The sequence below is a fragment of the Mastigoproctus giganteus genome, chromosome 6 (genome assembly GCF_048544385.1).
Source record: "Mastigoproctus giganteus isolate SK-2022 chromosome 6, ASM4854438v1, whole genome shotgun sequence".
NCBI lineage: Eukaryota > Metazoa > Arthropoda > Arachnida > Uropygi > Thelyphonidae > Mastigoproctus > Mastigoproctus giganteus.
Genome location: NC_143580.1, coordinates 215,167,574 through 215,178,670, shown reverse-complemented (window position 1 = coordinate 215,178,670; position 11,097 = coordinate 215,167,574). Strand labels below are relative to the sequence as shown.

Here is an 11,097-nt window from a genome sequence, read left to right as displayed (position 1 = left end):
CGAATCCACGCGTTTTCCAACTAGTATGGGTTGGACGGTAGTTATAACCACGCAGCACAGTGGTTATAACCACTGTGCTGCGCTCTGCTTGTCACAGCAAGTTCCTTCAGTCAAGAGTCAATTATGAGCCCTTGACACGATCTGTGCAGACACATAGGTCACCTCCTCCGCGGACTTTAGGAACGTTTTTAATGCACAGTCACCTCTTCTCCCATGGATTCAAAAGGACGCGGTCACGTATCAAATAAGCAGTGGTCATGCGCGCATGCGACGACGCTTATGTGTTAAGCGGTAAAGCAACTAAGGCTATGAGGCGTCATATATTTTGCCTATTTTGCTGAACGAAAATTCTGAGTTTTTGGGTTTTTTAAAACCATGCTCGCCTATACTGAATAACTCGGCCATGTTGTGACAAAGCCCATTAAAATTCCTCGCATCATTGAAAGGATTCAAGCCCGCCTTTTTCACCTGCTATGAGGAGGACGGTGATTATATCCCTTTGTTACCAACAAGACGTCACTGGATACTCAATTGCAAAACAGAGATGACAGACCATAAGATAGGAGCATGTTTAGAAGATCTGTGTGCCAAACAGGATCAAAAGTCTTGTGAATGTCAAGAGTATCTTCTTGAGTTACATGGAATTTTTCCTCCGAATTTGTTCAAAGATGAGTAATACAAATGTATGTCAGTACACCACCAATGAATCGGTACTAATGGAATCCATTTTGGCAATCATTGATCATATAGAAGGTTTAGAAATAGCTTACGAGTTGGCAGTTCATGGATTTCTCCATCACTCTGAAAAGAATAGAGGTAAGTGCAACAGGACGATATTGGAATGGAAGGATTTGTCATCCTTTTTTTTTTTTTTTTTTTGGAACTGCCTGAGCCGAAGGGGAAAAACTAGTGGAAGGAGGAAGTGTTGGGTTTTTAGGATCATCGGTGACTAAGGCCATGTTTTTCCGTGTATATTGTCTGTAAATTTCTTGTGTTTGAGGTCAATTTTCTGTTTGCTGGGTGAAAAACTCGAGGTCCCGAAGGAAAACCATGCTACCCTTGAATGAGACGTGAGGAAGTGTAAAAAGCGACATAAAACAGAAGCGAACTCAATCCGATTTGAGAACAAGTGGAAAAATTCCCCCAGGATCTTAATGCTTTCTTGGCGTCAAATTGTTCAGAATTCTTCTAATGTTCTTTTGTTGTAGGACCACGAGAGGCATTGAGTGGTATGGTAAGAGGTGATTTATCAAGATAGTCTATGAACGAGTTATCAGAAAAGTAGGATGCCAATAAAACAGCTTTATCTTTAGCTGAAGGTGCAACCGAACTACTAGGTTGTAACAGAGGTGGGAGAGTAGATGGACGGAAGCTGAGCCAGAGACAAAGAGGCTCGATTACCATTTGGACAATAAGCAAGTTTTCTGGTCTTAGCTTGTTCAAAATCGAGTTTATATTTTTTAATAATTGTTTTACAATTGTTGAGAGCTTTAGTAGAGGCAGAAAATGAGGATAAAAATTTGAATATAAGCGAACTGGAATATACAACATTATTGTTTTGAAGCCTTGGCATAATTATTGGAAAACTAAAGTTTATATAAAGGACCAGAAATGAAGGTGTAACAAACATTAAAATCAGATGATTTAAAATAGTAATACAGCCAAGAAGTCTTGCAGATCTCTCACCACATTTCGCATTCTTATAATGCCAAACAACGCGGGACTTTAGTGGCCATGAGAGAGAGGGACTCCATTTGAGAAAACACCATGAAGTTGTGATCTGAGGTTCGTAGAGGACAAATAACAATGACAGTGTACTATTAGGGATTGTGAGGAAAAGAGGAGATTGTCTGGTATTGTAGGTAAAATGAAAAATTTGGAGATCATTGGTAATTGCAAAATTATCAGCATTTGGATCAGCTTGGGCCGAGAAACTAGAAAATGGAAGCCAGATGGAGTTATGAAGTTATGGTTCCAGTTCTTCAGTTATAAATTCCAACTATATTTGTAGAGTTGAAAGAACAACAGAGGCAACAAATGAATTTTGCAGAATGGAGTAGAGGTAACGAGATTATGCCCTAGCTGATCCAGATGCCCCCTACACAGTTGCCAAAAAGGTTGGTGGACTGAATGGTTTAAACTAAATTGTTTTTCCAGTAAAACTGTACCCTCGTAATAGAAGGAATATTGGATCTCGCCATGATACCCACGACAACCTCAAAAGACATCAATCATACTGCATGATGGAAGATATGGTGGTTTCCAGAACAAAACTCTGGAAACCACCATATCTTCCATTATGCAGTATGATTGATGTCTTTTGAGGTTGATGGAAACTTGAAATGGTGGTTGATGGTTTGAGGTTGATAGAAACTTGAAATGGTGAAACTCGTGTTTAGTCTGAACTTGAAATGGTGAAACTCATGTTTAGTCTCCAGAGCAAAGCTCTGGAGACTAAACATGAGTTTCACCATTTCAAGTTTCCAATAAGCAAAGTGGTGTTATTGCACAGGATGGATAAGAGTCATCGACCACCTAATATTGTCTGGTAACACAGACGGGCGGCATTCTTCTGTGTAATGTGTTGTGGACGCCACACCTCGACCACTGCTTGTGTTGGGTCACACCTGGTTGGTCAATACAGTATATTAGGTACAGTAATTCTGATCTTTCATGTGGGCATGTGCCGAGGATTACTAACAATCCATCGTGAAATTGCTAACTAAGATTTGGTTGTCACAGAATGATTTGAGCCGAAATTCAGCCCAGTTAGCTCATGAATGGGAGTTGAATATCAGCTCCATCAGCGTTTTAGACTCTCAGTGAGCAATCCTAGCTCGAAGAATGTCCGTTACAAGCCTTAAGGTCCTCTGGTTCTAACATGCTAAAACATAATGTGTCTTAATTTTTTTGTCAAAATATATTGCTTTTATTTCTATCTATGTCCTAAGAGCTTTCAACGTTTAAATTAGTAAAGGTGTTTTCGTTTTGCATTAAACGCAATTTTCATTGAATTTATTTTTGTTTAAATGAAAACACAACTTTAGTATGACATGTCTTTTATTTCATCTCATTGCGATCACTATAAAGAACAGACAACACATTTTACAGCCGAAATAGACCCTTGCGATTGAACTCCTTTTTCCAAGACGGCTGGATAAAGAGACTGGTCTTCCCTCTTCATCCTGCCATCATTGTATCCGATTGGTTTCTTGTCCACACAGATGTATTGACTCCTGTACCCCTGTGCATTACTGGCCATGATGAATCCGTCGTACTCCTGGGTCCAACCCTCTGGACAAACATCTCTTTCTTCAAACGTGGCTACCTCCGTCGGACCTCTTACATGACACTGGGCGCAAGGAACCCCCAAAGTAAACAAGTCCGTTGGAGGTTGAAATGGAGTTCCACTTAAATCGCTGTATCGAACTCCTCCAAGATAGCTGGATCCAAGTGGTGGCTTCTTCAATTCTTCTCCACTGTCCGCAGTTTTGGGAATGCAAAGATAATTGCTTCCACCTCCAATCCCCAGTTCGGTAGAACATGTTGTGTAACCATCGAAGAGAAGAGTGGCATTGGGATTGCTGCAGCTGCTTTGTCCCCATCGAATATAGGTGCTGCTTCCTTCGTACGAATCAGGTGCTGAAGACATAAAACAGAGAATTAAGACATCGCCTGTGTAATGTACAGCTATTAATCAAGGTTAGTGAACAGTGTTAGTGAGAGTATTGAATACTCACTCTCAATTATCAGTGAAATGTATTTCATTCTTTAAAATAAATTGAGGAAGAATAAACAAAATCAAAACTTACGGATGACATTCTGAAAAGAAACAATAAAAACGAAATTAGTATCAGACAGTCACTAACATTAATATCAAAAAGAACAGTAAATGATTGTTTTAATAATTCTTATTAAAATTATTAAAATATTTATTAACCACGAACATGATTAAACTATTAAAAATTATCAAAAATACTTCGAAATTAATTTCTAACTTTTACATTTTCAATATTCATATAATTTTCCAATTTCGATACTGGAGTACAACAACTTACCATTCCATTGATGAGGCTGACCACGTCATCCATGTAAAACCCGGGTAGACCCAGTTCATTGAATTCATCATAGGCTCGAGTTGCCTTTCTCAACTGAGTGATTCCCTTTTCTGTGTCCAAAGTAGCAATTGTCTCGTGGAATACCCGAAGAATTTTATTGAGTTTTTCTACCATATCTGTAACCTGGAAAATAAAAGAAGGAAAGGTTTGAAATTAAACTAAATCGATATAAAAAAATATGGTAGTATATAGTTCCTAATTAAAATTGAGATTTTGGTGAAGCTAAATTTCCCAATTATTCTTACCTGCTTTTCCTGTTCCTTTGTGATGGTTGGAGGTAGAGCTCGGGCCCAGTCCTGAAGTCTGGCTTTGGCCAACCGTAATTCGTCAAACATCTCTTCGAACTGGGATAATTTTGATTGCAGAGCTCTGACAAGAATAAACATTATAATTTAATACAGATATACTCCGAAACCATTACCACAAAATACAGGATAATAAAAAATTATCTTACTGGTGTTTCTTGAATTTCAAGTAGCTTGGATCTAGCGTGTTCAATTCCATGAGCTGTACTCGAATTGGAACACCGCGTCCGTTGTTCACCTCCTTCACGTGATCTTTAAATCCTGTGGTAAGCTTCTTTAGCCCCTCTATGGTGTTTGGCACCCCTTTTAATGGAACCGTGGCATAATACGAGATTTCCATTTGGGCTCTGTCCTTCAAGTTCCTCTCCAACCTTTCCAATGCCCCTAAAAATATATTGGTTTATGAAATCGGCTCGTTTTCATTCTTCAAAGAATATTGATCCTTTGTATTTCTCTTACCTGATGCTACTAGATCCACCAACTGACCCTGAAGATTTGCATTTATCTGACCCTTTATGTATTCTTTGTCCTCGGCCTTATTTGCTACAAAACGCAAGGATGCGAGAAGTTCACCTCCATAAGTGATACTCTGCACGTAATGTGTTCCCAGATCCTCAGTTCGATATGTTGCCCAATTACTGAGGGGTCTTCCTCTGGGTGGAACAGAGAGCGTCACCTATTTCAGAAACACTTACTTGTAGATCGCATAAACACTGCAAAAAATTTACACTAAGATGATACTATAATAAAAAAAATACTATTTAAACTTTACCGTTTTGAACCTGAGCCGAGTAAGGACCTCTACAGTGCTTCCCGTGTTGGATGTATCCCTTAGATAAGTCCCCGTTCCCTTCAGATCCACCAGTCCAGCTTTCACCTTCAACGATATGTCTCCACTTACATCCAAGACATCTCGAACATCCTTGGAGGTTTCTGCCACTTTATGAAAAGACTTCGTTTCTTGTTCATTAGTAACCTAGGAAAGTAGAAATTCATTTTATTAAACTATTAGGACACAGCTATAAAGTACACTAAGATCCAAAATATTTTGTCTCCTACTCTATTATCAAAAAGGAATCTTATTGATCCTTTGGGAAACGCCACTTACAATTGCCTGATTCAGAACTTCTTGAGGAAATATATCGATCCCCACGCGGTCATTACGAACATCGTAGGTCCTGCCCAGGAGCATGGGCAAGACGTAAAGCATCTCAACCACAACCATTTTGTCAACGTCACCTGAAAAATGTTTTACTTTGTTAATACCACTCTGCAAACAAGACAATCCTATAATCAATTCCTTATTTCAATTTATTTTTATTCTAAAGTAGAAAGCGTAGATCGTAACCTTAATAAAAGTGAACACCCAGAAACGAAAAATCAGTTTTCTGAGCTGAAAACTAAAGAAGAGGATGGTATCGAGACAGCCTTACCTTTCGCTAATACACAGTGCCTCGTGGAACTCTAGTAGTTCATCCAACAGAAGGCCACCATCAGCCAAATACCCGAGAATGCGACCTTTGCGTTAGCTCGTAATCTGCTATCAAAAAAAGCCTTCCACGCGACGAGTTCCCATGCTTTTTTCTCTCTTTCTCTGTCTATTATCGTGTCTCCTATCAAACAGCTCGTATCAGAAACATGTGCAACTTTTCTCTGTCCCTTTCGGTAGAATCTGCTTGAAATTTCCAACGAAAATCTATCAACAATATTTATTTGGACTTTCTTTTTTATGATTTCTTCGAATTTTATTCCACTACAGTGGATCTGCTGATTTGTGACCCAAGTACACTGCTCGACAAAATTAACAGAGCAAAATGTTTTTCATTAATATTTTATTATAAATATTTATATAATAGATATTGGGGCATGCAAATTCCGAGTTACAAATAGAAATCGATATCTATTTGTAACTCGGATCATCTCAGTTACTCAGGATGGAAAGTCATCGTCGTTTAGATGTTTCTTTGAGAATGGCGGGACGTTGGACGACTTGCAGTCTCAGGCACGTTGTCTTAATGTGTAACGCAGTGTCATCTACGCACTGGAAGCAGTTTCAGGTGACAGGCACCATACAAGAAGAGCTGGCCAAGGTCGCCCAAAGGATACGTCAACCTGAACGGATTGCTGTCTGGCTCTAGCAACAGGATGACAGGACAACTATGTTGTCTCTTGAGGTTGCTGCGACCACAGGTGAAAACATATTCAACTGTGTTAAGAAAGCTCAAGCGGACTCTACTCGAGGAAGCCAGTGGTTTGTATCCCATCATTAACACCAAAACTAGTGTCATGAGCATGTGACTTGGAGCCTTGACAAATAGGGTACAGGTCTGTCCTCTGATGAGTCCCGTTTTAGCCCACCAACAGATTCTAGACGTTATTTCATCTGGAAACAACCAAGAATGGGGTACCATCCCTCCAACATCAGAGACACTTACGGTGGAGGCGATGTTCTCGTGTTAAGATGGAATAATGATTAAAGGCCGCACCCTTCTTCATGTTTTTGATAGGGATACCTTAATCACACAGAGGTACCAAGAACAGATCCTCGATCCCTATGTGCGACTTTTTTAGGGGTGCGGTTGGCCCAGATTTTCTTTTTATGCACGGCAACGCCAGTGCACATAAAGCTCAAGTGGTGGAGGAACACCTTGAAACTGAAGAGATCCAACGACCGCCGCAGCCAGCACGATCACTAGATTTAAATCCGATGGAGCATGTGTGGGACGCCCTTGGGCGTCGTTGCACACCGACAGCCACCTCCTTGGCCACTGAGCGAGAAGGTGAGCTAAGGTCTGTGCTGGCGGAAGAATGGGATTTGTTGCCACAGAATCTTATAACGAGTATGGTTCACTGTTGTTAGACCTGTTTAGTCGTTGGAGGGGTTCACACGCCTTACTGATGTCATGGTACTGGTGACCATGTTTTCGAGCATTCTGTATCGACTTCTGTAATATGACCTTTTTGGTGATCCAGGGGGGAAAAAAGTCACACAATGTTTTAACAATTAAAAACTTAAGAATGAAAATAATAAAATATTAATAATTATAAACCATAAAGAAAGAAAACTTATTTTTTGTGATAATCATCATAGGAAGCAGCAGCAACCTCATGAAAAGACTAGGGATGAAAATGAACTTCACACAATGTGTATATAAGCACGTACAGTTATCTGCTGCTTTGTCTGGTGTTTGGACATTTGTTTCCCAAATTTGGCCATTCTTTCTTGTGCCACAAGTGCCCAAGAGACAAAAATTTATGGCTGCTCATAAAGTAATGCCAAAGTACTTTTGGATCGAGTTGTACAGAGGGTTAGACCACGCTCTCGAGGTTATCATTATACCTGTTATGGTATCATCATGTATTACACTTTCAATCTACCATTGGTGCAAAAAAAGTGTAAATCGAGACTCTGCAGACCACATGATTTTTTCCACTGTTCCACAGTCCAGCCTTGGCACCACTCCAGTCGAATCTTTCGATTTCTTAAAAAAGGAGTGGCTTTCGTGTATGCGCACGACTACCAAATCTCAGATTCTTCAAGTCCAACTGCATAGTTCTATTGGAAATGGGTCTTTCCTTTATTTTCTTAAATGAGGCTCTTGTGAAACGTGCTCCAACAATAACACCTTTCTGAAAATGGGAAAGATTGCTCTGTCTTTCATCCTTTCAGCTTCATTTTGAGTTTGGAGAAGAGAAAAGAAAATCATATTGAGAAGGGTCAGTTGAATAAGGAGAGTTCTGTAGTATCCTTACTACTACTTATTCTACTTTTCATTTGCATCTTTAGTGAAACAACGTGTTGTAACTATATTTTTGTGACCAGAAGAGGTTAAAGTCTCTCTGAGTCATAAAAGGATTATTGCACAATACGAAAAAGGTTTATTTGTCAAAGAAAGCGTACGAATGGGTGGAATTCTTCTGTGAACTCCACCGATTCGTACACTTTGGAAGTGGTAGAATAACTGTGGTTGACGAAACCCTTTCAGCCCATCTAATAACTTCAGCAACGGTAAAGAATCTTTCGTAAACTTTGTAGTTACTGGAATGGAAGTAGCTGATAACTGGCTATTGAACATGACACGATGGGCATTTTCATTTACCTACAGTAGGTTGTTGTTGTTGTTGTTAGTGTAAGGTTTAGCCATATTTCTCCGTATGTAATATGTCTGTAAATTGGATACATTCTGTGGTCGATTTGCTGTTTTCTGGACGAAAAACCCGAATTTCTGGGAGAAAAAACCATGCTGCCCTCACCTAAAATCCACTAAATTAGCCACGTTTTGTAAAAGGCCCGTAAATTCCTGGCATCATTGAAGGGATCCGAACTTATCTTTTCCACCCAGTGTGGGGAGGACAGTGATTATACCAACAACCCACGAGGGCATAAGGGCATTTCTGGAGTTAGCCAATCAGTGGTTTGATTCAGTGTACCATATGGGATCCGGACATCAGAATACATGATCAAATAGTTACAGGTACTATGAAATGTTCCTGAATATGGCAGAATAGAACTAGAAAATTGGAAAAATTGTGGCTTGTTCCAGTGCACATCTAAACATGTTGAGTGGAATTACCAGTCAGTGGTAAAATCCTATTGCAATTAATGACGTGAACAAATGTAGGCACAGAAAGAGTCCGCGCCTTGAAAATATCAAGGCGCGGACTCTTTCCTTTTTTGGGAAAGGAAACGATTTTTGGGATAGGGTAGATGCCGATGTACAATGCACTTGATTGGATGACTTTGACTTTGAAGATCAATTTCGCAGATTGAGCAGCGTTAAAGTCAAAGTAGAATAATCGCATTGGGGTTAAGTCGAAGTACTACAAAAAATACCTTGTACAACTGTATCCATTCAGACCCTTAAACTCTTATAGTGCCTTTATTATGTTTTCTCAATTGATCAATCAGCAGTCGAAATTAGTTTACTCCTTTCCTTCTAGTGCCATGATAGGAATATGCAGATATTTTGCATATTTATATAAAAAAAGCTTGTCTTTTTAGGGCGCAATGTGTACACGAAATAAATGGACAGGCATTCTTCAAAGTCCAGAAGTCTCTGATCGCAGTATCGATGTATTCATACGTAAAGTGTTTAGTAAAAAAATACATTATTGAGAAATTGTAGTTCAATTTGTAGATGGCCTATTCATTTTAAATCATCGTTAAGTTTCAAATGTTTATCCCTCTTTTGACCGCCTTGGTCCATGGAGCAGCGAAAATCCCAGCTGACCCACATTTGCCTTTACTCCCAAAAAGGACTCCAAAAGGGATTCCTAGAACTATTTCTTGGGGTGATAATAAGACCACACAAAAGACATTTTTATTTATTTCAAGGATTTATTGGGCAAATTACATTTTGTAAAAGATTTGACCATTTAAGAAAAACACCTCCTTTCATACAATGATATTTCTCCCAGTATTCCTGGTGGATGAGTCAAAGCTTTGGTGATGGAAGTCCTGTAGAAAAGCCAACATCTGGAAAAAAAATAGAAAAACAGTTTTCCATAACTGCCTTAATAATAATAGTTAAATTTATTTTAATTAATTCATTTATTAACGTATTTAACGTACTATTTTAATTTTCAATCATCTGTTAAAATACAATTAATTCCTGATTTACTTGTTGGGTATCTGGATCCAATTCCCTGAGGATAAGTCCATGGCCATCAGGTTTTCACCAAAACTGAAAGCTTTGCAACTTGCAACCCTAAGACACCAAATTTGGCATTCCTGTATGGTGTTCATATCTCTACCGTCCGTACCTCCCTCTTGTTGGTCATCGTGAACTTTCAAAGTCCCCTTGGCAACCTTTTGGAACGTGGTCGGACAGATTTTATCTGAAAGAGAATTTCACAATATGTGGTAAATTATTTTTATGGATATGAATCGCAGAAAAAGGCCGAAAACTAAATTTATTCAATCGTTTTATTGAAAAACACTTGGGCACTCACCAATACTTTCTCTGAGTTCCCAATAAGCATCCCTATAACTGTTAAATTCGTCCAATCCGCGCTGATACCGATCAAACGTAGTTTGCAAAAGTTCATTATCTGGTTCTTTGTACAAGCTAATCTCTTCTATGGTAACGTCAAATTGATCTTGTAGATCGGGCAGTTTCCTCCACCACTTTCCAACCTACATAAGAAAAATATTGGTCACGTATACTTTCCGATTTGTTGGTTATTGGACAGCCACATTCTGGTGCGCAATAATTAAAATAACTGAATGTTTATCACATAGTGGTTAAGTTAACTCTTCTTTTTCTTTATCAAGAGAGCTGATGGTACCTACCCTGGCAACGTCTTCTCTAGAAAGCAGGTTCACCATGCTTCTAATCCATACTGACATTTCATTGTAAGTGTATAGCAAATCGTCATATAATTTGTTCAACTTCTTTAAGTCATCTTCCTGATCACTGATAAAAAATGTAATTATTAAAAACAATTAAATTTAATAGCAATAAATGAAAGAATCAATATTTAATGCGTTATTAATATTGTATATCAATTATTAAAGTACAATAATAGTTGATGAATTAATTATCGATGAAAAATATTCTGTTTTATCGAGATACTTGTTGTTCTCACTTACGAATGTAAAGTTACTTCTGGGTAGAAATTATCAACTTCTTTCAAAGATGTCAACTCGGCCACCAAGGGATCCCCAATATTAT

At 38.7% G+C, this 11,097-nt stretch overlaps 2 protein-coding genes across 2 annotated transcripts; both read right to left on the bottom strand.

The window, feature by feature from the left end:
* Positions 1 to 3,082: 3,082 nt before the first annotated feature.
* LOC150084950 (short-chain collagen C4-like) lies at positions 3,083 to 3,652 on the bottom strand. The gene has a single exon (XM_090376402.1). It carries the CDS (start codon positions 3,650 to 3,652, stop codon positions 3,083 to 3,085), a length of 570 nt encoding a protein of 189 aa, XP_090232528.1.
* A 283-nt stretch (positions 3,653 to 3,935) lies between these two features.
* Positions 3,936 to 11,065, bottom strand: LOC150084949 (neoverrucotoxin subunit alpha-like). The gene is made up of 11 exons (XM_090376401.1): positions 11,016 to 11,065; positions 10,716 to 10,839; positions 10,376 to 10,559; positions 10,103 to 10,261; positions 5,532 to 5,710; positions 5,196 to 5,399; positions 4,883 to 5,099; positions 4,573 to 4,807; positions 4,364 to 4,487; positions 4,059 to 4,241; positions 3,936 to 3,956 (listed from the first exon to the last, which is right to left on the bottom strand). Exons 2-11 carry the CDS (start codon positions 10,770 to 10,772, stop codon positions 3,936 to 3,938), a joined length of 1,563 nt encoding a protein of 520 aa, XP_090232527.1. The 5' UTR covers positions 10,773 to 10,839; positions 11,016 to 11,065.
* Between the last annotated feature and the right edge of the window lie 32 nt (positions 11,066 to 11,097).

What these genes read in the sequence shown, in the direction of transcription:
- LOC150084950 (XM_090376402.1), bottom strand. Translation starts at nt 3,652, where the DNA reads ATGTCTTCAGCACCTGATTCGTACGAAGGAAGCAGCACCTATATTCGA.
- LOC150084949 (XM_090376401.1), bottom strand. Translation starts at nt 10,772, where the DNA reads ATGTCAGTATGGATTAGAAGCATGGTGAACCTGCTTTCTAGAGAAGAC. An exon ending in CAAAGGAACAGGAAAAGCAG is followed by an intron (nt 4,242 to 4,363) that starts GTAAGAATAATT and finishes TTTATTTTCCAG; the next exon opens with GTTACAGATATGGTAGAAAA. An exon ending in TCAGCCTCATCAATGGAATG is followed by an intron (nt 3,957 to 4,058) that starts GTAAGTTGTTGT and finishes AATTTTTAATAG; the next exon opens with TTTAATCATGTTCGTGGTTA.